The sequence below is a fragment of the Canis lupus genome, chromosome 23 (genome assembly GCF_003254725.2).
Source record: "Canis lupus dingo isolate Sandy chromosome 23, ASM325472v2, whole genome shotgun sequence".
Classification (NCBI taxonomy): Eukaryota; Metazoa; Chordata; class Mammalia; order Carnivora; family Canidae; genus Canis; species Canis lupus.
Genome location: NC_064265.1, coordinates 1,566,820 through 1,593,148, shown reverse-complemented (window position 1 = coordinate 1,593,148; position 26,329 = coordinate 1,566,820). Strand labels below are relative to the sequence as shown.

General features: G+C 43.7%; 1 protein-coding gene across 6 annotated transcripts in view; it reads left to right on the top strand.

Annotated features, from left to right (window-relative positions):
• Positions 1-26,329, top strand: part of ABHD12 (abhydrolase domain containing 12, lysophospholipase) — a 66,521-nt gene that overhangs the window by 27,953 nt on the left and 12,239 nt on the right. For 5 of the 6 annotated variants that reach the window (XM_035705305.2, XM_025461506.3, XM_049100044.1 and 2 more), the window contains exons 2-4: positions 16,172-16,296; positions 21,893-21,998; positions 24,713-24,832. In XM_035705305.2, the coding sequence (XP_035561198.1) occupies positions 16,172-16,296; positions 21,893-21,998; positions 24,713-24,832 (351 nt within the window). Of the gene's footprint in view, positions 1-10,053; positions 10,138-16,171; positions 16,297-21,892; positions 21,999-24,712; positions 24,833-26,329 lie in introns of those variants that run through there. The other variant, XM_049100046.1, reaches the window with a different exon arrangement.

The window sequence follows — 26,329 nt, the reverse complement described above, 5'->3', positions numbered from 1 at the left end:
CTCTTAGGCCTCAAGGGTTTGCGTTTGCTGGTCCCCGAGTCCCTTCAGAGCCCCTGATGGAGGCAGGCCCTGAAGTCCTACTGACTGCGGGGAAGGGAGAGGTCTAGGGGGTGGACTGAGGGCTGGAGGAGGCAGAAGGAGGAGCCAGGTGGGAAAGGTCAGTTCCTTGTGCAGTCCCGTCTGGAATCCGTTTGAGGAAACAGCTTGGGATTTATAGCCAACAAGCAGATTTAAGGAAATCAGTGGATGGAAATTTACTAAGAGGACATATCAAATGTAGAGCAATTCTTGCTAAATTGGCCTAATTCCTGCCAATGGCAGGACAAGGACTGAGACATCAAAAACAGGGGATGAGAGGCTTGATCAGTTATCAGGGTGGGGGAGGATCCATGCTAAGGGCAGACCAAGGTTGACTCCAAGTGAGCAAGAGGCTCAGATCTTGTTAAAAGCTGAGAAATAAATAGTAAGGGAATGTCTAATGGCGTAAAAATATTTTACAAGTTAGGTGGTATCAAATTCTTGGCTGTCAACAAATATTAAAGAGGGCTTAATTAAGCTACCAGTTCATCAAAAACAATTTTTTCACTCTGATTTTTGGCATATAACCCTGAAGGAATTAAAAGAAGTGGTGGTAATACTAAACTTCAGTTCCCATTTATTGATTGAAGAAGTCCCTAGCACTTACAATTTAAAAACAAAAACAAATAGAATTGATGCTAACCCCTGCCTTTATTCTGTCAATAAATTACATACATCTATACACATGATGCACTTGGAAAAGTAGTGGAATCCATCTCATTACAGGTGTATTTGTCAAAATATATTTGTCATCTTGATTACTGTGTATATTAATAATTGTAATAACTTCATCCAAAAGGAAACAGTTTTATTTTTTTTAAGATTTTATTTATTTATTCATGAGAGACAGAGAGAGAGAGACACAGGCAGAGGGAGAAGCAGGCTCCATGTAGGGAGCGCGATGTGGGACTTGATCCCGGGACTCCAGGATCATGCCCTGGACTGAAGGTGGCGCTAAACTGCTGAGCCACCCAGGGATCCCCCAGAAAGAAAGTTTTAATTTTTTTTTTTTTTTTTTTTAATGATAGTCACACAGAGAGAGGGAGAGAGGCAGAGACATAGGCAGAAGGAAAAGCAGGCTCCATGCACCTGGGCCAAAGGCAGGCGCCAAACCGCTGTGCCACCCAGGGATCCCCAGAAAGAAAGTTTTAATGTAGAATCTTATTGCTACAGAGATTTAAAATGTTTTTATTGGGATCCCTGGGTGGCGCAGCGGTTTGGCGCTTGCCTTTGGCCCAGGGCGCGATCCTGGAGACCCGGGATCGAATCCCACATCGGGCTTCCGGTGCATGGAGCCTGCTTCTCCCTCTGCCTATGTCTCTGCCTCTCTCTCTTTCTCTCTCTGTGACTATCATAAATAAATAATAAAAAAAAAAAAAAAAAAAAATTAAAATGTTTTTATTTCTGTTTTTTTTTTTTTTAATTTTTATTTATTTATGATAGTCACCAAGAGAGAGGGAGAGAGGCAGAGACACAGGCAGAGGGAGAAGCAGGCTCCATGCACCGGGAGCCCGACGTGGGATTCGATCCCGGGTCTCCAGGATCGCGCCCTGGGCCAAAGGCAGGCGCCAAACCGCTGCTCCACCCAGGGATCCCCTTTATTTCTGTTATGCATTTTTGTTCAAGAGGGATATAACAAGAATATCAACAAATAGTTTGAAGTATAAAACATACTACATTAGGATTATACTGTGGGAAGCAAAATAGGAATGTAAGTTCAAGGGGAAAAAGGAAGCACAGGTTTCTGACCTAACAATTAGCATATTCATGTATTTTCAGAGGGGATGATAGTAGGTATTAAGTCACTATGGTATTTTGATTCTGTTGCATACACTTAAGAGAGTTATATACTTTAAATGATCAGTATTTACTGTATATCAAAAATTATTTCCTATTTAAGTGTGTCAACTTATTTATTTAATTTTAAAAATTTTTTAGAGATTATTTATTTGAGAGAGAGAGCAAGAGAGTGCTCACGAGTAGGAGGAAGGGCAGGGGGAAGGGATCTTCAAGCAGACTCCTTGCTGATCTGGGATCCCGAGTTGGAGCTCAATTCCAGGATCCATGAGACCATGACTCAAGCTGATACTAAGAGTTGGACACCCAACTGACTGAGCCCCACAGGCACCCCTAAAAACTTTTCTTTTAAGATTTGTTTGAGAGTAAGAGAGAGTGGTGGGCAGGATGGTCAGAGGGAGAAAGAGACTCCTTGCTGAGCACAGAGCCAATGTGGGGCTTGATCCCATGACCCTGAGATCATGACCTGAGTCGAAATCAAGAGTTCAGCGCTTAGCAAACTGTGCCACCTAGGCACCCTTGATTTTTCTTAAGATTTTATTTTTAAGTAATCTCTACACCCAACATGGGGCTTGAACTCACAACCCTGAGATCAGGAGTTGCATGTTCTTCCAAGTGAGCCAGCCAGGTGCCCCAAAACTTTTAAACTTAAATTGTTTGTATGTATGTATCTATGTTTTTTTTTTTTTTTTTTTTTTTTTTTTTAAAGTAATCTCTGTGCCCAGCCTGAGGCTGGAACTTATGACCCCAAGATCAGGAGTTGCATATTCTTCCAACTGAGTCATCCAAGCACCCCTTTAAACTTATAACAAATTTTAGGGGTCAACTTTTAAATGTGCAAAGAGATACACAATTTAAAAATTCTTATGAGAGTGAGATAGCAAAAGCAATGGGAGAAGACTGGTCCAGATATTATCTGAAAACATGTTTAAAGAAGGAAAAAAAGTCAGGTCCTCAAGTCCTTACATGCTTGCCCGTTTCGTCAAAAGTGCACACATGTCCGGCTACTTGTACCTAGGCTGTGCACTGCTCCTCTGCAGGGGCATGGGCACCCTAGTTCCAGAGCCGTGTTAAGCAGTACAGTGTAGGGATTGATAATCACCAGAAGTGATGTAAAGATTACTTTAGGGTGGAAATATCTGCCATTAAGTAGAGCATGTTCTCTCCCCATGATCTGAGAAGAGACCACTTCATGTAGGTCCATTTCCCTGCTTGGTCCCTGGTGACATCTGAGGCTGCATCAGTTATTTAAGACTTCCTCCTTCCACTCCCAGGGGCAGCTTCTGCTCCTTGCTTTCTCTCTAGTCTTTCTCTCTTTCTGCCCTGACCCATGTTGACATTATGAACATGGCGAGTTGTTTTTGAAACTGCAGGTGTCAGCCCATGAGTGCATAATAAAATGAATTCAGTGAATTTCAAAAGGGATTTTTGACATTGTTAAGCAGATACCATCTTCAGCTTCCCAGTAGCTGAGCGGCAAAGTGTGTTTCATGTATTTAAATTGCATTCCTTATATTGAGGGTCAGTTTCATGAAACAGACACCTTATAATCAAGGGATCAAAGAATTCACAAGGGAAATTAGAAACTACTTCAAGACACAACATACCAAAACTTTATGGAATGTAGCTAAAGCACTACTTAGAAATTTATAGCTGTAAATAACAAAATTTTTAAAAGGTCTCAAATCAGTAAGCTAACCTACCTTAAAACATTGGAAAAAGAATAACACTAGACGAAATCTAAAACAAGCAGAAGGAAATAAGAGTAGAGATTAATGAAATAAAAAAGTAGAAAAATAGTAGAGAAAATCGGCAAAACCGAAAGTTGGTTCTTTGAACAGAGAAACAAAACTGACAAACCTTTGGCTAGACCGACCAAGAGAAGAAGATGCAAATAACTAAAATCAGAAATGAAAGTTGGGACAGCACTACTGACCTTACAAAAATAAAAAGGATTGTGAAAGAATAAACAATTGTATGCCACTAAAGTAGATAGCATAGATGAAATAGATTCCGGGCACCTGGGTGGCTCAGGCAAGAAAGTGTCTGCCTTTGGCTCTGGTCATGGTCCTGGGATGGAGCCCTGCATTGGACTCCCTGCTCAGCGGGGAGTCTGCTTCTCCTTCTCCCTCTCCTGCTGCCCCCTCCCCCTGCTTGTGCTCTCTCTCACTCGCTTTCAAATAAATAAATTTTTAAAGTCTTTGAAAAAAAGAAGCAAATTACTAGAAACACATAAATTATTGAAACTGAATTAAAAAGAAACAGGAACTCTGAGTAAACCTGTAACAAGTAAGAAGATTGAATTAGGAAAAACAACAACAAAACAACACCCAGGTGGCTTCATTGGTAAATTCTGCCAAACATTTAAAGAATTTATATCAATTCTTCATGAATTAAAAAAAAAAAGAATATAAAGAAACATTTCCCAACCTATTCTATATGGTTAACATTACCTTGATACCAAAATCAGGCAAAGACGTTGCAAAACAAAGCTATAGACAGTATCTCTTATTAATATAGATGCAGAAATTCTCAACAAAATACTAGCAGGCTAAATCCAACAGTACAGAAAATCACTATACACCATGAACAAGTGAGATTTATCCCTGGACTGCAAGACTGGTTTAACATACAAAAATCAATTGGTGAAATACACCATATTAATAGAGGACAAAAAACACATGATCATCTTAATAGACACAGATAAACCATTTGACAAAGTCCAATACCCTTCCATGATAAAACCCTCAAAAAACTAGAAATAGAATGAACTTCTTAGTCTAATAAAGGACATCAAAAAACTGCATAGCTAACATCATACATGACAAAGACTAAGTGCTTTCCCCCTAATAACCAGAAAAAGACAAGGGTGTCTACTCTCACCACTTCTATTCATCATTGTAGTGGGAGGTTCCAGCCAGGGCCATTGGGCAAGAAATGACAGGTTATCTTCACACCAGAAAGGAAGAAGCCCAACTGTTTCTCTTTGCAAATGGCATGGTCTTACAGAGAGAAAACCGTAAGAAATCTACTGAAAACCTATTAGAACTTGTAAGTTCAGCTAGGTTATTGGATATAAGATCAGTATGAACTTGACCCTTGAACAATGCAGGTTGGAACTGTGTGAGTTCACTTATTCATGGATTTTTTATAGTACAGTTCTGTTTTCTCTTACAATTTTCTTAATATTTCCTTTTCTGTGACTTACTGTATTGTAAGAATACAGGGTATAATGTATACAATACAGGTTAATTGACTGTTTTATACGTAAGGCTTCTGGTCAACAGTAGGTTGTTAATAGCTAACTTTTCAGGGAGCCAAAAGTTATCAGGTTTTTTAAAAAAAGTTATGATTAGGGACACCTGTGTGGCTCAGTGGGTTAAGCGTCCAACTCTTGATTCCGGCTCAGGTCATGGTCTCAGGGTCTCATAGGGTGGTGAGATCTAGCCCTATGTTGGGCTCCGCTCTGGGAGCGCAGCCTACTTGGGATTCTCTTTCTCTCTTTCCTCCTACCACTCCTTCTCCCCTTCACCCCCCCCCCCAAGTTATATCAGGTGTTTGACTGCACAGGGGATTGGTAAGGCTAAAAACAGAACTAAAAACAGGTACTCAAGATACTGCAGACCAATGCTTACAGATGCATTGTTCACAGCAGCTAAAAGGTGGAAGCAACCCAAGTGTCTCTCAATAGATAGATAAACAAAATGTGATACGCACATACATGGAATATTATTCAGGCATAAAAAGGAATGAAATTCTGCTACAATTATACACGATACAACATACACGAACCTTAAAAACATTATGCTGCATGAAACAGGCCAGACACAAAAGGATCAGGGCCCAACTGCATAAAATCAGTAGTATTGCTATACATTCACAATGAACAATAAAAATGAAGTCAAGAAAATAGTTCCATTTATAGTAGCATCAAAAAGAGAAAAGATACCCTGAAATATTAAATCTTCTCATAAAGGACCCATAACAGTTTCATCATTATACCAAATCTTACTTCATACCCCTGACTATAAAATAGCTCCATAATTTTCTCATTTCCTGTGAAGACAATTATTGGAGAATTAAAACATTCTTTCTTCTAATTGTGGTGTGGACCTTTTCCAATGCACATTTTAATTTGTAAATTTTGGTATGCAGAAAGCTGTTGGAGTTTATTTGGCAAATGGCCACTTTCTCATTCATTAGTTTTTTGTAGTTTTTTGAATTTTGTCTGAAGACAACTATCAAGTATTTTTTCTCTTCCAGTGTTTATAGTTATACTTTGTATCTTCTCTTGCTTTATTAAATTACACTTCTAGAACAGTATTAAATCATGCTAATAGTGAACATCATCTGTCTAGTGTCTTTCGTATCAGTAATGCTTGTTTTTAATTACTGGTTTGAGGTAGGTATGAATATGGTCTTAAGGGAATGTCCTTAATTAAATATTTGTTATTGGGACTACATGTTGAACTTTGTTAATCTTTTAATACCTTTCTTTTATTCTCTGGCAATTTCTAAATACATTCACATTGTGCGACATCACCCCTATCAATTTCCAGAATTTTTTCCATCATCTCAAACAGAAGCTTTGTACCAATTAAATGATAGCTCCTCCTTCCCACCCCATGCATCATCTAGCCCCTGGCGAACAGAATTCTACTTTCTTTCTCTATGAATTTGACTATTTTTAGGTGCCTCCTATAAGTGGAATTATAGAATATTTGTCCTTGGCGTCTGTCCTTTTGTGTCTGGCCTGTTTCATGCAGCATAATGTTTTTAAGGTTCGTGTATGTTGTATAATTGTAGCAGAATTTCATTCCTTTTTATGCCTGAATAATATTCTATGTATGTGTGTATCACATTTTGTTTATCCATCTATTGAAAGACACTTGGGTTGCTTCCACCTTTTAGCTGCTGTGAACAATGCACCTGTAAGCATCGGTCTGCAGTATCTTGAGTACCTGTTTTTAGTTCTGTGGGGTATTTAGCCAAGAATTGGAATTGCTGGATCATATGGTAATTCTGTGCTTAACATTTTGAGGACCTACCAAGCTGTTTTCCATATCAGCTGTGTTGTTTTACATTCCTACCTAATATGCTTTTATACTACCAAGATTATTGCATCTCTTTGTACTTTGAAATTCATTGGTAGTTTTCTTTGTGGGACTGTATTGATTGTATTTGTCGATTATACTAAAACCAGCTTTGCTTTTGAACATTCTCTCTGGTTTCCCGTGTTCTGCCGCTAACGGTATGATTTGATAATTATTTCTTAAAAGTTAGGGGGGAGTGCCTGTTGGTGTTTCTGGGTTCAGTGTCCTTCAGGATATATTTCTTCAATAGCTTTACCCAGTACCTCCTTTAGTTCTAGGTTTCATTCATTTTTTTTCCCTAACAATTTGAGAAGATTGTCACTATGTTTTCTTACAAAATAGTCATAATTGAATTATAAAAATTTATTAGCTTAGCAAAGTATGTGATATTCTCTATTAAAAGAGATTATCTCATATGGGGTTACCTCACTTTTCTGATCCCTAATTTTGTATATTCTCTTTCTAGCCCAGAAGTCGCTGGTTTTTTTCTTGCTTTTTCTTGAAGAAACAGCTCTTGGATTTGTTAATCAGTTTTGTATTTTTTCTGTTTGAACTTTTTTTAAACGAAATATTTTTATCTTGCTGATTATGCAAGTGGTAATAGATTTTTTTTCTCTGTACGCCTTTTAAAAAGACTCAAGCTTCCTGACGAGATTCATTACCGACCATAGCACTGATTGAAATAAGATCTAGAGAAATTAAATTTCATTATGGGAGCTTACACTTTTGGGTATTAAAAGAACGTATACTTAATTATTAAATATGGGCATACCTTGGAGATGTTACAGGTTTAGTTGTAGACCACTGATAAAAACAAATACTGCAATAAAGCTAACCAAACAAATTTTTTGGTTTCCCAGTGCATATAAAAGGTAGTTCTATAAAAATTATGTTTATACTCTTGTGTATTAAGTATACAATAGCATTATGTCTAAAAAAAGGTATGTAACTTAATTTGCAAATACTTGTTAAAAATGCTAACCATCATCTGGGCTTTCAGCAGGTCAAAATCACTGATCACAGGTCACCATCACACATATAATAATAATGAAAAGGCTTGAAAAATTATGAGGCTTACCAGAATGTGACCCAGAGACATGAAGGGAGCAGATACTATTGGAGAAATAGCACCAGAAGACTTGCTTGATGCAGAGTTGCCACAGATCTTCAATTTGTAAAAAACTCAATATTTGCAAAGCACAGTAAAGCAGAGCGCGCTAAAATGAGATGTGCCTGTATTCATATCAAGAAATAGTATCAGAGGGATCCCCTGGTGGCTCAGCGGTTTGGTGCCTGCCTTGGGCCCAGGGCGTGATCCTGGAGTCCCGGGATCGAGACCCATGTTGGGCTCCCTGCATGGAGCCTGCTTCTCCCTCTGCCTGTGTCTCTGCCTGTGTCTCTGCCTCTCTCTCTCTCTCTCTCATGAATAAATAAATAAAATCTTTAAAAGAAAAAAGGAAAAGAAATAGCATCAGAAATCTAGAAACGCATGTCATGTATAAGGAGAGTCTCTCAGGATGAGAAGGAAAGAAGCGTGCCCCAGAGAGCTACCCAGGCACACCTTGTAGGCAACTAGGGCACCACTGCAGTTGGGGGACAAGGAGGAAGGAGCATGCTGAGAACACCATGCAGGCCTTGTATTTCTAGATTACAAAAACCTTTTCCTTTAGTTATGGAACTCTTGCAGAACCTATTATTTACAAGTCTAGAACTTTCTGATTATAAGAATGGTATACATTTTCTAATTAATATAAGAGCGGTGGAGATTTTGAAACAAAAGCTCTTTTTTTTTTTTTTTTTTTTTTTTTGCTTGTGCTGTGAATTTCTTTATTGTGCTCTTTACTGTTGGTTCCATCTGCTGTCACTAACCACTAATTATCACTCCAGCACTGGCCTCATTTTCCACCCTTGGCTTCAGGTTTCCTGGGGAGTCCCAAAACACTTGATAGCTACAAGCAACATTTTTATTGTTCACTTAAAAACAAGAGCAAGAGGTTAAGTTTTAGTTTATTTTCCTAAGAACACTTAGCATACCTACTCTCTTAGTAAGATGTGTGAAGTGTACAAAGGGATATTGTTACTTGTAGGAGTGGTGTTGTATGGTAGATCTCTTGACCTTGCTCGTCTTGCATGATTGAGACTTGGTGCATTTGATTAATAACTCTCATTTCCCACTCCTTACAGCCCCTGACAACCGCCATTCTATTTTGATTCTGTGAGATTGATGATCTTAAACTGTTTTTAGAGCAGCTTCAGATTCAAGCATAATTGAACAGAACGTACAGACACTTCCAAGTATACCTCTGCCCCCACACAGGGAACCTCCCCCACTGCCAATGTCCTGCGCCATAATAGAACATTTATTACAGTCATGAGCCCGTGGGGACACATCATCACCTCCCAAAGTCCGTAGTTTACATTCGGGTTCAACTTGTACATTTGGGGATTTTACCAACTGTGTGATGACATATCCCCACTGTCGTGGTACCATGCACAATTGTTCCTCTGTGCTCTGCCCGTTCATCCGTCCATCCTGCTAACCCCTGGCAACCAACAATCTTTTTACTGTCTCCGTAGTTGTGTCTTTTCCAAGGTGTCATGTAGTTGTGATCATATAGTATGTAGCCTTTTCAGATTGGATTCTTTGACTCAGGATGTGGGACCCAGAAAATTTAACAAAAATCCCCTACCCCTGGACAAGCAGAGCAGAACTAACTCCATTTTATGCTGCACCTGCCACCTCCTGTATGACCCCCACATGACCTGCTTATTGCTTAAGGCGCTGCCCCACCCTAGTCAGGCCGCTGGACACACCCTTATCGGAAATCGGCTCACAACAATGTAACCCCGCCCTGTGCCCGCCACAACTGCGCATTGATTCTTACCAAAGTAATAGGCCAGCTCAAATGGATACTATAGGGTAAGATGTAATTCGATTGGCCACCTGCGTGTGGACCGACATGACTGTGCAACTTTCTGCGTATCCCATTGGCCACTGGTCCCTATAAAGCTGCTACCCCTCTTAGTCTCGGGGTCCAAGTCCCTGCTCCCCTGTGTTGGATATACTTGGACCCAAGCTCGAGCTTGTCAATAAACCCTCATGTGTTTGCATCGGTGTCGGCTCCTTGGTGGTTTCTTGGATTCGCGATCTTGGGCACAACAAGGAGCAGTAAGTTCCACTGACTGATAATAAGTTTGCTCCAAGTCCTTTCATAGCTAAATAGCTCATTTCATTTTAAGCTAAATAACATCCTGTTGTCTGGTTGTACCACAGTTTGTTTATCTAGTTACCTTCTGGAGGTCATCTTCGTTGTTTCTAGCTTTAGGCAACTATGAATAAAGCTACTATAATTACTTGTGAACATGTTTTCTACTCATTTGAGTAAACACCAGGGAGTGAGATTACCAGATGGCACGGTGAGAGTATGTTTAGTTTTGTAAGAAAGCACCATTGGGGTTGCATCGTTTTGCCTTTCCACCAGCAGTGAGTGAGAGTTCCTGTTCTCCATGTCCTCATCAGCATTTGGCACTGTATTTTGGGTTTGTCCATTGTAATATGTGTCTGGTGGTAATTTATTGTTTTAATTTGAAATTCCCCAATGACATAATATTTAGCATCTTCTCATATGCTTCTCATTTATATATCTTTTTTGATGAGGTATCTGTTCAAGTTTCTTGCTCTTCTTTTAATTGGATTGTTTTCTCATTGTTGAATTTTAGGAATCCTTTGTATATTTTAAAACTAGTCCTTTATCAGATACGTCTCTTGCAAATGTTTTTTCCCAGTCTCTGGCTTCTCTTTTCTTCTTCTTCTTCTTTTTTTTTTTTTATTTATGATAGTCACACAGAGAGAGAGAGGCAGAGACACAGGCAGAGGGAGAAGCAGACTCCATGCTCCGGGAGCCCGATGTGGGATTCGATCCCGGGTCTCCAGGATCGCGCCCTGGGCCAAAGACAGGCGCTAAACCGCTGCGCCACCCAGGGATCCGTCTGGCTTCTCTTTTCATGTTCTCTTTTAAAAAAAAAAGATTTATTTTTTTAGATTTGTTTGTTTGTTTGTTTGTTTATTTATTTATTTATTTATTTATTTATTTATTTATTTATTTATTTATGATAGACATAGAGAAAGGCAGAGACACAGGAGGAGGGAGAAGCAGGCTCCATGCCAGGAGCCCGACGCAGGACTCGATCCCGGGACTCCAGGATCGCGCCCTGGGCCAAAGGCAGCGCCAAACTGCTGAGCCACCCAGGGATCCCCCCCAAAAAAGATTTTATTTATTTGTTTGAGAGAGAGAGCATGAGTAGTGAAGGGGAGGGGCAGGGAGAGAGAAGCAGGCTCCTGTTTGAGCAGGGAGCCTGATGCAAGGCTTGATTCCAGGACCTTGACATCATGACAAGGTCCTGAGCCAAAGGCATCCCCTCTTCTCATTCTCTTAATGCTGTCTTTTACAGAACAGAAGTTGTTAATTTTAGTAAAGTCTAACTTATCAATTGTTTCTTTGATGGTTTGAACCTTCGATGTGGTATCCAATAAGTCACCACCCCACCCAAAGTTACCTACATTTTCTTCTGCCATCTTGTAGGAATTCTATAGCTTCACATTTTACATTTAGCTCTGTGAGCCATTATCAGTTCATTTCTGTGAAGGATGTAAGTCTGTGTCTAGATTGTTTTGCATGTGGATATAGGTACCACATGTACCACCCTAATCAGGCTTCCTGCCACCACTTTATTGCCACCCACACCTTTGCCCTCCCATCCCTAAACCCAGGCACCACTAAACTCATCTCCATATCTGTCACTTTGGCATTTCTTTTTTTCTTTTTAAAAATATTTTACTTCATTTGCGTGAGAGAACACAAGCAGGGGGAGAGGCAGAGGAGCAGGGAGCCCAACTTGGGACTCAATCCCAGGACCCTGAGATCATGACCTGAGTCAAAGACAGATGCTTAACCAACTGAGCCTCCAGGCGCCCCTCACTTTATCATTCAAGAACATTTTTATAAATGGACTCACACAATATGTGACCTTTTGGGATTAATTGACTTTTTAAACTCAGCATAATTCCCAGGTTCATCCAAGTTGTTGCACAATCAATAATTTTTATTGCTGATTAGTGCTCCATGGCCAATAGGGACAGTTTGTTTATCCACCTCTTGAGAAGCAACTGAGGTGGAGCTATTATGAATAGAGCTGTTGTAGACATTCATGTACAAATTCCTGTGTTAAAATAAGTCTTCATTTCACTGGAATAAATGCCCAAAAATGCAAGTGATGGGCTGCATCCTAAGTCCATTCATTGCATTTATTTTTACAGTTCCTTTCTATTTCTTAACAAGGGATTCAGATTATCTGTTTATGGTACTGATAATATGAATAACCTTTAAAGACAAACACACTGAATATATAGCCTGTGGCAAAAATTGTTGCTCTGCATGGGGATATGTGTAGTGTGGAGAAAGGTGGGCCTCCAGGATTACTCCAGGTCGCATGCAGGTGCTATTTAGCACCTAGAGGTGACGCTTTCCTCGGCTGTGTGGGATATGTTCATTCTTATCAGTGATGGAGAACAGGGAATGCTTCTAGCAAGGAGTAACTACATAAGTAGCAATACTACCAGCAATAGTGAGAGTTGCAACTAAAGGAATTTCTGAGAAAATTAACAAAATTGTCACAAGAAGTAGGTATAATTAAGAAGAAATGAAGAAAATTATATATTTTTCCTGACATTGTTTATATCCTCTTCTCTCTTGTTTCTCTTGATAGATTATTTTAACTTTATAAGAAACAGACAGTTTCCATCTTATATAAACTATTTTGAAATATAAGGAAGATGAAAAGCCACTGTCTGTGGAGGAACCACCACCCTGAAACAGCACAGAAAAGACAATACTGATTTTACTGATGAACAGGAATACTTTTTAGGTGAAATGATATATCACAGCAGAAGTCTGCTGGTGTCATGGCCATCTTGTTGGGCTTCTTTGACTCAGCATAGGTTTTTTGTTTTTTGGGTTTTTTTAATTTAATTTTTTTATGTAATCTGTCTCCAGTGTGGGGCTCAAACTCATGACTCTGCGATCAAGGGTCATTCTTCCGACTGAGCCAAACAGGTGCCCCTCACTCAGCATAATTATTTTGGGGTTCATCCATGTGTTTGCATATATCAGTAGCTGACTCCTTTCTCGTGCCATGTAGTATTCCATTCTAAGGACAAACCATTATTTGTTCATCCATTCACCTGCTGAGAGACATTTGCATTATCTCAATGGCGATTTTGAATAAAACCTTCTTAAATGTTTTTGGTTGTTTTATGGTATTTTATTTTAGAGAGAGGAGTATGAGGAGGGGCAGAGGGAGAGAGAGAACCCCAAGCAAATTCCATGCTGAGCGCAGAGCCCCCGACATGGGGCTCAGTTCTATGACCCCTGAGGTCACAACCTGAGCCAAAACCAAGAGTAGAAGCCCAACCCACTGAGCCACCCAGGCTTCACACCACTGTGAATGTTTTTGATCAAGTCTTCGTATGGTCCTATGTTTTCCTTTCTCTGAGGACATAAAATTCCATGCTGCCTAGACACCATACTAATGTGCTACTGCACATTTATGCAGGCTCTGGAGGGTGAGTGACCAAAATTATGCAAGGGACATAGGAATGGCCAGTGTGGCTGGAGTGGAGGACCCAAGCATGAGCTGTGCATCTGGCAGTTGATGGTTGTGCATTTGATTGCAAGCTGTTTTCTTTTTTATGGGTTCTCTGTTTTCTCCCAGAATGACGTCCTAAATTCTTCTTGGCCTCTTTGGACTTACCACGTTGTGCTCAACCTTCCCTTTCAGGGCTGTTCACTATGCCCAGTCCCTGCTCTTTCCTTTAATGAGAATTAGAAGATGGTGATGACAGCTTAGATATTGTGGACGTGGAACTCATGTGTGCACTCTATGTGTAATCCCCACAAAGGAGGTACCACTTTTACGCCCTTTGTGCAGGGAGGAAACCACAGCTGAGAGAGGTTAAGTAACTTGTCCAGGATTGCACAGCTAGTGAGTGGTAGGTTAAATGTTGATCTAGCTCATCTGAATTCAGACCCAGCACCTTTACCCACAATGTTGTACACTCTTCATCATTGAAAGGGCAGATTGTGCATGGAATTTAAGATGTCATTTATTTTTTTTAAAGATTTATTTGTTTGTTTGAGAGAATGAGAAAGAGTGTGTGTCCATACACATGTGAGCACAGAGGGAGAGGGAAAAACATATTCCCTGCTGAGTAGAGAGCCCAGTGTGAGACTCCATCCCAGGATCCTGAGATCATGACCTGAGCTGAAGACCGAGCCACCCACACACCCCTAAGATGCCATTTTATTTTTTTTTTATTTTTTATTTTTTATTTTTTAAGATGTCATTTTAAATTCTTCTTGCACATCATCTAGTTAACTCCTGTATTGCTAACTTAGTGTTTCTTCCCAGTGGCCTCTTCCTTGGCAGCCCAGACTGGGTCAGATCACCCTACACCAGGTGCCTCTCTCAGAGCTCTGTGTCTGCCCCACTGAACTGGGAACATAGCATGCATGCAGATGCCTTCCTTTTCTTCCCCTAGTATCTACTGCCCAAAGAGTACTAGCATCAAATAAAGCAGGTGAATGAGTGAATGGATTATACTCTCAGATATGCATGTTTGTCTTATGCATGTTTGTCAAGGTATTATTTATAATACAAATGTGTACCCACACATTTTTATGAAGATAAAATTATTTGGATTCCTCTAAAAGTTTCCTGTGCCCCTTGCAATCTCCATGCATCCCCAACCCCTAGCCACCACTGTTCTTTTTGTCTGTCCCTATAGTTTTGTCTCTTCTAGAATTTTAGGTAAATAAGATCCTACAATATGTGGTCTTTTGTATGTGTCTTATTTAATTTATCAGAATGCTTTTGAGATGCATCTGTATTATTGCATGTGTCAGCAGTTCTAGATCTATATTTAAAACCACCTTAAATATTTTGGAAACAGTCCAGAAATAAATACCTGGCTCCACTGAAGTTTAGATGTGGTTCACAAGTTAGAGCAGTGGTTCCCAAGGGTGCTCCTCAGGATCCTTCCAGAGTGTCCAAAAGGTTGAAATGATTTTCATAATAACCCAAAGGTATTTGCCTTTTTCACTCATTCTCTCAGAATTTTCCAGATGCTACCTAACATGTCGTATCACAACAGATTAGATGTAGAATCCATCTGTCTTCTGTTAAGCGGCTGGCTTAAAAAAATTTGTAAATTCTCTCATGAAAAGTTTTTGAATTGGAAAATATAATCACTTTTTAAATAACAAGTGTTAATTATATTAACATTTAATGGTTTTCTTGTTATTAGATACATGAATAAATATTTTTAAAATTTCTGTTTTAACTTCTTGCATGACAAATAGTAATAAATATAAGTCATGTAAACAGAAGCTTTTTGGGGGCTTCAATTTTCTAGTTGTAGAGAAATCCTTAGTCCAAGAAGTTTAGAATCTCTGGACTTGGGGCAGTTTTGAAAAGGCATCAGGAATAGGATGAGGAAACCTTGGAGCCTGGTGAGCTTAGAAGAGGGTCTGGAGACCTGGCCCACAGTGACTGGGAAAGGGACCTCCGTCCCGTGGTGCCCTATAGAACATGGGCTGGAACACAGGGACAGGGAGTGTCAGCTACAGGCCACAGTCTTATTGCCCCTCCTCGCTCCCTCCCCAGACCTGGTTGGGCAGGTTCTGTTCATGTTCCTGCTTCCTACAAGGAGCAGTGGGCAGCCTACGCCTGTGGCTGGCTTACAGGAAGGACAGTGGTCACGCAGCCTAAGGCTGGCCGCTTTCTGGAGATGAAACTGCGGTTACTATCTGACGTCAGGTTGGGCACTTGCTGAGGAGCTAATGTCTGTGCTGTGTTCTGATCCCAGGGTGGGCATAGAAAATCATCAAGATGGTCCAGTCCCTTGGCTTTTGGGGAGAAAAATACGTACCCTTCCCCTACCCCCACAATAGAGAGTTCTAAGCTCAAATGGAAAGACTGTCTAAAATAATAATTTTAACAAAAGCAGGTGGGAGTCTTATTACTGGCATAATTATTATGGGGAACACTGCATGTGGATTTTGGTTAGTGATTTTGATAATGCTATTAATAAACGGTAGCAAAATTGCACTACAGTCTTTGACCTGTTAATTGCTCTTCTCTTGCAGGCGAAAGGGCCTATGGTTCCGAATGAAGAAGATACTTCTCTGTGTTCTGGGGTTGTATGTTGCCATTCCATTTCTCATCAAACTGTGTCCTGGGATACAGGCCAAACTGATTTTCTTGAATTTTGGTAAGTGCCATGTGCCCACTTTGCCTTTAACTTTAGTAAGAGTTCATTTGCATGATGATTTATGTATTTATATATCTACCACCCAGATCAAGAAATAGAACATTTCTATTGCCCAGAAAGTTCCCTGTGCCCCTTCTCAGGTCCAGGCTGCTGCAGTGACTGTGCTGCTCTCCAGGGCTGACCCTTGGGTGCACAGGTAACTCCTGCACGGCTGGGGTCCTTCAGCTGCTGTGGGTAAGGATGTTAAGAGGGTTGTGTTGCAGGTGGTCTGCCCTTGTGCCATCTAGGGGGCTCACTGTCCTTGGAAAAGATGACCACTGAAAAGTGATCACCTTAAAAAAATAATTAGGACTTTTTCTTTTTCTTTTTTTTCTTTGTTAAAGACTTTATTTATTTATTTATTTATTTATTTATTTATTTATTTATTTATTTATTTGAGAAAGAGAGCACAAGAGAGAGCATGAGCCAGGGGGAGGGGCAGAGGGAGAGAGAGAGAAGCAGACTCCCACTTAGAGACCCTGACACAGGGCTCCATCCCAGGACCCCGGGATTGTGACCTGAGCTGAAGGCAGACGCCTAACCCTGAGCTACCCAAGTAGCCCAGGACATTTTTTGAGGGGGGAGGGGGGGCAGGGAATCAGCCTGACATGCTTTGGTTTCTGTGGAATTATATGCTGGCTTTATAGGTGTTGTAGTCTCCCTGAGTTAACTTAGACCTTGTGTGTTCCAAAGGTGTTTTTTTTCACACTGTGTATTTACTTTTGTGCAAGTGGGAGAGAAAGGTCCAGAAGTCTCAAGCTTAGGAAATAGAAGGCAGAGGGCTCCCAGGTACATAATTGCTGGGAGCATCATTTTACACCTACAAGATGAGGCTAGGATGGAAGAGGCTGGGTGTGCAAGTATTAGTTTGAGGATAGAGCATGGTGCTTGGCACACAGAGCAGGTACTCCATAAGTGATGGCCTTCAGCTCGGGGGTGGGTAGCATCTGAACCAGTTGAGGTGGGCTGTGTGCATGCTCTTAGTTGTTGGTTTGCAAAGAGTACGTTTGAACCTTGTGTATTTGGGAGGAGGGGTTTGAAAGCTGGGTTTGATTCCCTGGAAGGAGGCAGCAGGGTTGCCAATAGAGAGGAGGGAGAGGGAAGAGCAGGGAGGTGAGCAGGGAGGACAGACAGGTGTTGAGATGGCCCGTGTGTGACTGTGGCCTGGGACAAGCAGGGCGATAGGGGTGGCACTGGGGCTGGCAGGATGACTACCTGGGCGTACAGATGAGTTAGGCTTGCTAAATCTACAGTGAGCTTGATCACAGGAACTTAGGAGTCACTTGCTAAAAAGGGACTTTCTGCTCAAAGAGGACTAGGAGGAAGAGGAAAAATAGTAAAGTCTGTGTTTAATACTTTGTAAATCTGAACTGTTTTTATTTGGTGTTTCGAGTGTAAAATACTTGTAGGATACCAAGAGGCATTTGATTTTGCTAACAGAAACATACCTGAACCTGGAGGAATTTATCCACTTGAGTTTTGGCTAGTGTGAGAAGCACAAACTTTAAATGAACCAACAACATAACTAAAATCAAGGGAGTTTTGATTTTTCTGACTTTAACCCTTAAATGTCCACAGGTCCACAGTCTAGCACAGAAGGGAGTTTGGGTTTACATTAAACATGAAGCTATGGGGCTGCAGACAGCCTGATGGCACCCCTCAGGATGGACATTGACTGCCTTTTCCAAGCGTGCTGGCCTCTGGGTGCCTTTGCCACATGGTGGGGTCCCAACAAATATTGGAATGGAATTGGTCTTCTTCTAATCCATTATTTGGAGTACTTTAGACACAGCCCACAAATGTTGCTGGTTGGTTTCTTAATGAAATGGCAGGATGTTGCACAGGTCTGATTCTGCTTTTTGTTTGTTTATTCATTTGTTTCTGTTTTTGTTTTAGATTCTACATATGAGTGAAATCATACGGTATTTGTCTATCTCTGTCTGACTTACTTCACTCCATGTTGTCACAAATGGCAGGATTGTCCCTTTTTCAGGCTGTGTAATAGTTGTGTGTGTGTACCATGTTGTCCTTATCCATTTGTCTAGCCATGGGTTTTTTCTGTATCTTGGCTATCATAAATAAGGCTGCTGGGGATACATGTATTCTTTCAAATTAGTGTTTTATTTTCTTTGGGTAAATACTCAGTAGTGGAATTACTGGATCATATGTTATTTCTGTTTTTAAGTTTTTGAGGAACTTGCATACTCATTCTTACTCCTTTTCTTTTTATGGAAGCCCAGCAGCCCCCCATCACAGTGTTAGAGTTTGATAAAACCCAGAGAGCCCTCTGGCCCTCCTTTTGTTGGCACCACCCCTCTTCCAGTGCACCTGTGACTGGGATGAGGGGGTGCCCCAATTTGTAAGATCCCCAGATGGTCAGAAGTGTCCATTGTGACTAAGTAGCTGTAGCCTCTCACCGTATTGTGCATTTGCAGATGGACTTGGAGGTACAAGTGACACTGGACTAAAGAAGGGATGATAGAATGGGTTGTTTTCCATTTATTCATGGACTCACTATTATTGATTGAAGACCATTTGTGCAAGATCCTTTCTAAATCATGCCCATAGTTTGTGGGTTGGAGGGTAGATAATGGAGAAGGGAAGGAAGAAAAGCCAGAAGTGGGGTTGAAGCAGCTGGATGGGTCTTGCTGGCCTGTAGGCACAGCAGCCTGTGTTTTGGGTTCCTAGGCTGTGTGCACTTAGCTGCATGTGAGGCCGAACTTGCATAGCTAACAGTGAGGGGCCAGGTCACTGTCCCACACTCCTCACTCCTGTCCCTGCCATGTGCCCTATGGTGTGCCCTGTGCTGTGTCCCTGCTCCAACGCTGTGAATGAAGCGGGGCCCCGAGGGTCATTGGCCAAAGGATAGCACAGGAGGTCAGAGGGCCCTGGTACCCAGCTGTTACCAGCCAGTAGGAGTGAGGTGTGTTCTGGCCTGGGCATATAATCTAACCCTACCCCTGCACTCCTTGACCCCATCCCTTTGTGGCATTCTGCTTGCTTAGACCAGTGGTTGCCAGTGGTTCCTCTGGCCACAAGTCTCTGCAGTTGACCCCCCAGGACTGACCACGGACCTCTACTCTCTGGAGGGGCCCCATGAGAAGAGAGGCACTTGGAGGCCAGAGGTTCCTCTGTTACCAAGTCTGCTGGACTTGGTACATTCACTGCCTTCTTTTTCACAATTATTTCTAAAATGGAAATAAAAGTGAATGGGAGGACAAGTCTTGTGGAATGAGGTCTTCCTGAAGTAGAATCTGGCAGCTTCTCAGTTTCTAAATTCCTCAGGCCTGGAAGCTTTGGGAATTAGCTGCTGATCCTCAGTGAACACTGTTCACAGGTAGGGGGTCCTCTTGGGGGCTCTGGGCTAGTGTGGAAGTAGCTTGGCCACCTTCTCCCCCAACATAGAACAGGCTGAGGCCCGAGCACTGAGCTGGTGGAAGCCAAGTACCCTCAGCCTTGATGACGCCCACTTTCTGTTTGGCATGGAGACATGAGGTGAATAACTCCTGTCTCAGGAGTGGAATTAAGGGAATCTGGGGCCGGGTTTGGGTTTTCAGAGTTGTATGGAGGACGTCCTTTCATTCACAGTTGTCAGATGATGAGCTGGTGCATGAGACGCATGAGGCTGCAGCCACCAGCTTCCACAGCATGGCCCAGTGTCCCAGAATGGACACTGTGGGAGGAGGTACCTGCATCTGAAACAGCATGGGAAACAGAGGCCCTTGCCAGCGCTCTCTCTGCTCAGGAGCTTCTCTGAGTCCTGTTGCCAGAGTAAAATCTGACCTCCATACATGGCTGCTTTGGTCCCTGGAGGCAGCTGTAACAAATACCACAAACTAGACGGCTTAACACAATAGCAATTTCTTGTCTCCCAGGTCTAGAGCCTGGAAGCTGAAATGACGGTATCAGCAGGGCCAGGCTCCCTGAGACTCTGGGCATAGTCCTTCCTTGCCTCTTCCTGGCCTCTGGTGGTGGCCAGTAGTGTGCAGTGTCCCTCAGCTTCTAGCTGCACCCCTCCAGCCTCCGCCTCTGTCCGCACACAGCTCTCTCCTGCTGTCTTGACACTGTCCTCGTCTGTCCTTGTCTGTATCCCAATTTCCCCTGTCAATAGGGACACCACCTATACTGGATTGGAGTCCACCTTCTGACCTCATGTTAGCTTGATTATCTGTGTAAAGACCCTATTTCCAAGTAAGGCCACATTCTGATGGGCTGGAGGTTGGGACTGCAGTGTATCCTGGGGTTGGGGAGGGCACACCTCAACGTCCTGAGAAGGACATGAGGGCCAGTCAGGATCATTTACCATTACCTTCTTTCCTGTGTGATGGGTCAGGAGTGTGGGCTGTGGAGTCAGGCCGCCTGCATGTAAGTCCCAGGCCTGTGATGTGTGAGCTGGTGGCTAACGGAGCTATAGAGTGGAAGAGGTGGTGTGTTTGTCACAGGAGGTGCTGCGAGAGGGCACACACGCACAGCGCAGGAATGGTGGGAAGCACCAGGACATGTGGTGCCGCTTCCTTTTATGGCCCTTTTTCTTTTTGGAGAAAGTAATAAAGTTTAAAAAATTCAGTCTTCTTCTTGGGGAAGAGGTGGGTTAAGAAGCTGGAGGTACAAAAACCACCTTCGTAGAAGGATTTCTTTCCTTGCATGGTCTGAAATGCTCAGGGAATTTCTGGGGAATGAGCATGTGTGCATCCCCATGTCCTCATGAGTGGGTATTTCATTTCTTCAGCAGACGTGTAGCGAGCTACAGTGGGCATTTGAGGAATGAGAGCTAAATGTGGCGGGAGGGTACTCAGATGCAGAGGACAGTAAGTGCAAAAAGGCCCTGAGGTGGGAGGTCAATGCTTGTGGCTCAGGAATGGGACGGCAGTAGGAGATGAGCACGTTTGGCTTTTGTGCCATGTGGATATGTGCAGTTACGTAGTGAAACTACTTTCTTTGCCAGAGAAAACTATGCTGATGTGTGTGACTCCCTTATGTAAGGTGGGATTGGCTAGAGGTCAGGACCATCCTGCCCTTTTGGGAGTTGCCATTTTATAAAGTGAGTAAATGTCACCTCAACTTTTTTGGTTTTGTTTTTTTTAAGTTTTTCAATCTTTGGGGTGCCTGGTTCACTTGGTTAAGCACCCGACTCTTGATTTCAACTCAGGTCATGATCTCAGGGTCATGAGATCGAGTCCTATGTCAGGCTCCATACTGGGTGTGGAATATGCTTCAGATTCTCTTTCTCTCCTGTCCCTTCCCCTCCTCACATGTTCACTCTCTCTCAAAAACAAAACAAAACAAAAACAAAAACAAAAAAACACACACAACCGTAACCATCAGGGGGTCCATCTGTGCTCAGACCTCGCCCTTGCTAAGGGATGTGCCGGCGTGCTCACAGTGTTCCTGTGCTTGCTTGCCAGCCCTGCACCTGAGGCCGGAGGGCTGTGTGGACTGGGCGGCCTTGGGTTGGAAAGGACTCAGCACTTCCTGAGAGCTTGGCATCTGCTGTGCATGTACATGTGTGTCCGTCTGCCCCCACTAATCTTGGTTTCCATCTCTTTGTCCTCCACAGTGAGGGTTCCCTATTTCATTGACTTGAAAAAACCACAGGATCAAGGTTTGAATCACACGTGTAATTACTACCTCCAGCCAGAGGAAGATGTGACCATTGGAGTCTGGTGAGTGGGCGGCAGCATGGCCAGGATTGCCCAGGACGATTGCCCATCCGTTTTTACCCTCCCCCTCTGTTTCCAAAGCAGAGATCTTGACTAAGTTTGATCATAATGGAGCACGATGAGATGGCACTAGCTCTTCTGAGGCTTTGAGACAGCGAGGGCTGTGTGAACCGGGTTGTCTGTGGGCAAGAGCCTTACTTCCAGGGAGAAGGAAGAAATGTGAGCACGGGAGCCCCTGTCTCCTCAGACAAGGGAATGTCTGGACCTTGAGAACAGCTGAGTGTCTTTGCATGCAGCGCTTCCAGCCACTGATAATGTGGCCTTTGCCTCTTGTATTGACTCTTTTGAGTCACAAATTTATTTTTTTATTTTTTATTTTTTTAAATAAGCTTTTTTTTTTTTTTAAGATTTATTTATTCATGAGAGAGAGAGAGAGGGAGAGAGAGAGAGAGAGAGAGAGAGAGGCAGAGACACAGGCAGAGGGAGAAGCAGGCTCCATGCAGGGAGCCTGATGTGGAACTCGATCCCGGGACCCCAGGGTCACATCCTGGGCCGAAGGCAAGCACTAAACTGCTGAACCACCCAGGGATCCCCCGAGTCACAAATTTAAGTGGGACTTAAGTCCTATGACTTCTTTCTGTTCCCTTGGAATGTGTTTTCTTGCTTTTCCCTACGGACAAGTGGATGTTTTTGCTACTAAATTAAAAATGACCAAGTTTTCTGTTTCATTTTCTGTCTTCTCTCAGAGGTAGCCTGGCATCCATACCCCTTTAGCGGGGTTTCTCTCAGTAGCTGCGACGTCTCCCTCTGCCCTCACAGAAGAGTGCTGTGCATGGGAGACGCTTCAAGGTGAAGTGCTGTGGGCTGTGAAGGGTTGTAGCCACATCTGTGGTCCTGGGTAGAGAACATTAAATGCTCCTACTGCTGTAGGAGCTGATGCTGGGATTAGGCTTTTGTTATTTCTGGTTTAATTCAGTCCTGTATTTAGTGACCAATGTGTGTACCTGGGACACTTTGCTTTCATGTCTTCGGTCAGAAGCATGATGTGCTTTGCTCAGAGCTTGTTGGTTGGGAATTAGTCGGCCTTCCCACTGATTAGTGTGGTCTGTGCTTTGAGATGGGACAGGGATTGTTGGTGAAGATGAGGACCTCTTCCGTGGCTAGTGCTCAGGGTGGTCTACTCTGAGAGAGGTGTGTGTGCTGTGGATATTTAGGCTGAAAGCTCTCACAGCAGTCACCTAAGAAGATTGTACTTAGTGACGACAATGGGGAGACTCAACATACTGACACCAGGCTGTGTGCTGCTGGGCCCCGGCTGCCTGCCCAAGTCTGCACCCTCTGCTGTTGTGAGGACAGTGCAAGCCCTGGGGCAGCAGTAGGTCTTGCCTTCAGCTGCCTCTCTGGGGGCGTAAACTCTCCACCTGGCAGGGGGCAGGAGAGCCCTGGGAACAGGTCCCTCTCCTCTGGCTTGGAGCTTCTGGGGCCTATGTTAGGAGCCCTGGTTTAGGGTCAGTTGGCTCTTGGCAGTGCATCAGCTTCCAGACCTTAAAATGTGCCTTTCGGTCCCATGGGTTTGTAATTGCTGAAGAAGTGATCATTATGATCAGAACCACCCAAAATGCGATCCTCTAGAAATGGTCAAAGAAACATTAGAAGTTAAATGCCAAGGCCACCTGGTGGTTCAGTTGATAAGCATCTGACTCTTGGTTTCAGCTCAGATAGTGATCTCAGGGTTGTGAGATCGAGCCCCACATCATGCTCGTACTGGGTGTGGAGTCTGCTTAAGATTCTTCTCTCTGCCCCACCCACTGACCAAAACAAATAAGTGAAATGCCAAAACTTAAGAGCTAGAAAATTTTAAAATGGCCATTTAATATTTGCAAGAATTCTTGCTAATAAATGTGAATGTGTTTTATATTTTATAGAAAAACCTCATTAAATCAGACCCTCCCCAGGGATTAATAGTATTTGGTGTGGACTGACTTCAGATTCACTGGAGCATCTCTCTGAGGGGTAGTTCTGGCTAGAGAGACAGAGTGCACCTGCCCGGCCAGGTGTGGGATGAGCCAGGCTGACTGCCAGTTCACTCACGCAGCATGTTCGCCTGTAGTGTCTCCTCCTACAGAGACAGGTCTGCTCCCAGATGCCTGGTGAGCAGGCTCTGCAATGTGCTATACATTAGAAATGGTGCTTAAGGATTTCCAGGCTTCTGATCCAGCTTGTAAAGATCAGTGTTGCTGAATTAGCACCTGTGACAGCCTGAACTATCTTAAGTATGTTGTGAATTAAATTGTGTATAGCTTAAAAATATGGGTATGTGTGAGGGGGGATGGTGCTATTCAGCTAGTATTTATTAAGCATTCATTTTGTGGGAGGCCTGGGTGAAGGCCTGGTGACCAAGCCAGGTTAGATCTTACCTTACAGAGTGTCCAGTTCACATGGGAGAAACTCCACCCCCACCCCCACCCCTGGCCAACTGCTACCAGGGGGAGCTTCTGTGGCCCAGAGGGGCCTGGGTACAAATCAGAAAATCTACCTAGGCTGTCAGCAGCCAGCTCTAGAGCTTGAGAGCTCTGTAGTTCTTTCCTTTGGTGATGGGGGCAGTTTGCCTCCCTGGCCCACCCGTCCTGCTCTCTGCTTGGTTGTGACTCTCATCCTGTGTCTATCAGCAGTCACCCTCATCTGATCATGCCACTCCATGCTGCTTCTGTTTCCAGGCACACTGTCCCTGCTGTCTGGTGGAAGGACGCCCAAGGAAAGGACCAGATGTGGTACGAGGATGCCTTGGCTTCCAGCCACCCTATCATCCTGTACCTCCATGGGAATGCAGGCACCAGGTGAGGGAGAGGACCCCACGTGGTGTGTGGTCTCTGCAGTGCTGGCCTGGTTGGGTCTGCTGACCCACTGCAGTGAGGGAATGTGCAGGCAGCGGGGCTGTGAAGCATCCCAAGAACACAGGAAAAGGCAGAGGGGCTTGGTGGGGAAGGGGTCAGGGTGAAACTCCCCTGAAGCCATATCCCCAGGCTCAGAGCACAGCAGAGCTGCCTGCCAGGTGGGCCCGGTACACTTTCCTCGGGACCCCCCCACCCCGTGTTAAGCAGATGTGGGCAGCGTTATCCAGAGGCCCCGTATCTGGGCTCGCTGCACCTGAGTGGCACGGAGGAGGCTGCATCTCTGTCATTGTGACCCAGATCCTTGACCAGAGTCAGGGGGTCCCTTCTTCCTGACGTCTCTGGGGGCGGGTAGAGGGAGGGCCTATGACACAGTGAATGAGGGTTCCCGGTGAGTGAGGGGTCATTGTGATAGTTGAGGGCCGCAGCGCCACTGGGGAGTGTGGTCTCGTGTTCACTGGCTGGTTTGTCATGCCATCTGAGGGGCGAGGCAGTCTGGCATTTCATGCTGGTAGGCATGCCCTTCTGGGGGAAGAGGCACACTTCCTGGCAAGAGGCAGTGAGTGCTGAGGAGTCAGGTGACATTGAAGGTGGGACGGCTAAAAGCAGAGGTATCCCAGCTGAGTGCACACAGATAAGCTCAGCCACACTGGCTGCCCTGCCATGCTGTTGGGTTGGTGATGGGTGTGAATTCTCTCTCTCAGCTGGAAGCCAGCAATGCCAGTGTGTCCTGCTGGGCTGCTGCTGAGGCACGCACTGTCTATGGCAGGCCATGCCCTTGCTCAGGTTTATCCCAGATGCTTTTCAAGAGTGGTTTTAATGGCATGTCCTTCAGGTTAGCTGGGAATTGGCTTCTTCTACCCACATGGTCGACCTTGTTCAGGAGAATCTGTGGGAGCACAGCATGGGTGAGGGAGGAGGTGCATTTTCTGAACAGAGCATTGCCTGAAAACCCCCAGGAGGGTCACCGTTGTTGCAGCTTCCTTAGGGATGCATGAGAGAGAGCCGGCAGGAGCTGGCAGGAGACAGGGCCACTGCAGGGCCCAGATAAGGGTCAGTGTGGCGCCTTGGCCACTGTGGGAGGCTCGGCGTGGGGTCATTTTATAGGCAGAACCAACAAGGAGATCATGGTGGTGTCAGGGCAGGGAGGCTGCACACTGCGGGGAGTCTGGGAAGTGCGGCTCATGCGGATGGTGTGCCTGGTGAGCAGAGTGCTTGGCAGTGGAATCATGCAAGCACTTGGCAGTTTGCTTTCTTCTCTTTCTGGGATAAGCCACAGTGGGTTTTTCTTCTGCTTTTCAAAGAGCAAATGGTTATAACTGCTCTGGTAGCATCTTTCTATAAATGAGCAAATTCTCTAGTTTCCTGGGAATAAGATTCAGTTAAGCAATACCAGTCACATGGTAAAAAAGACCAAGTCAGCTGAAACTTCAGTTTGAAGGA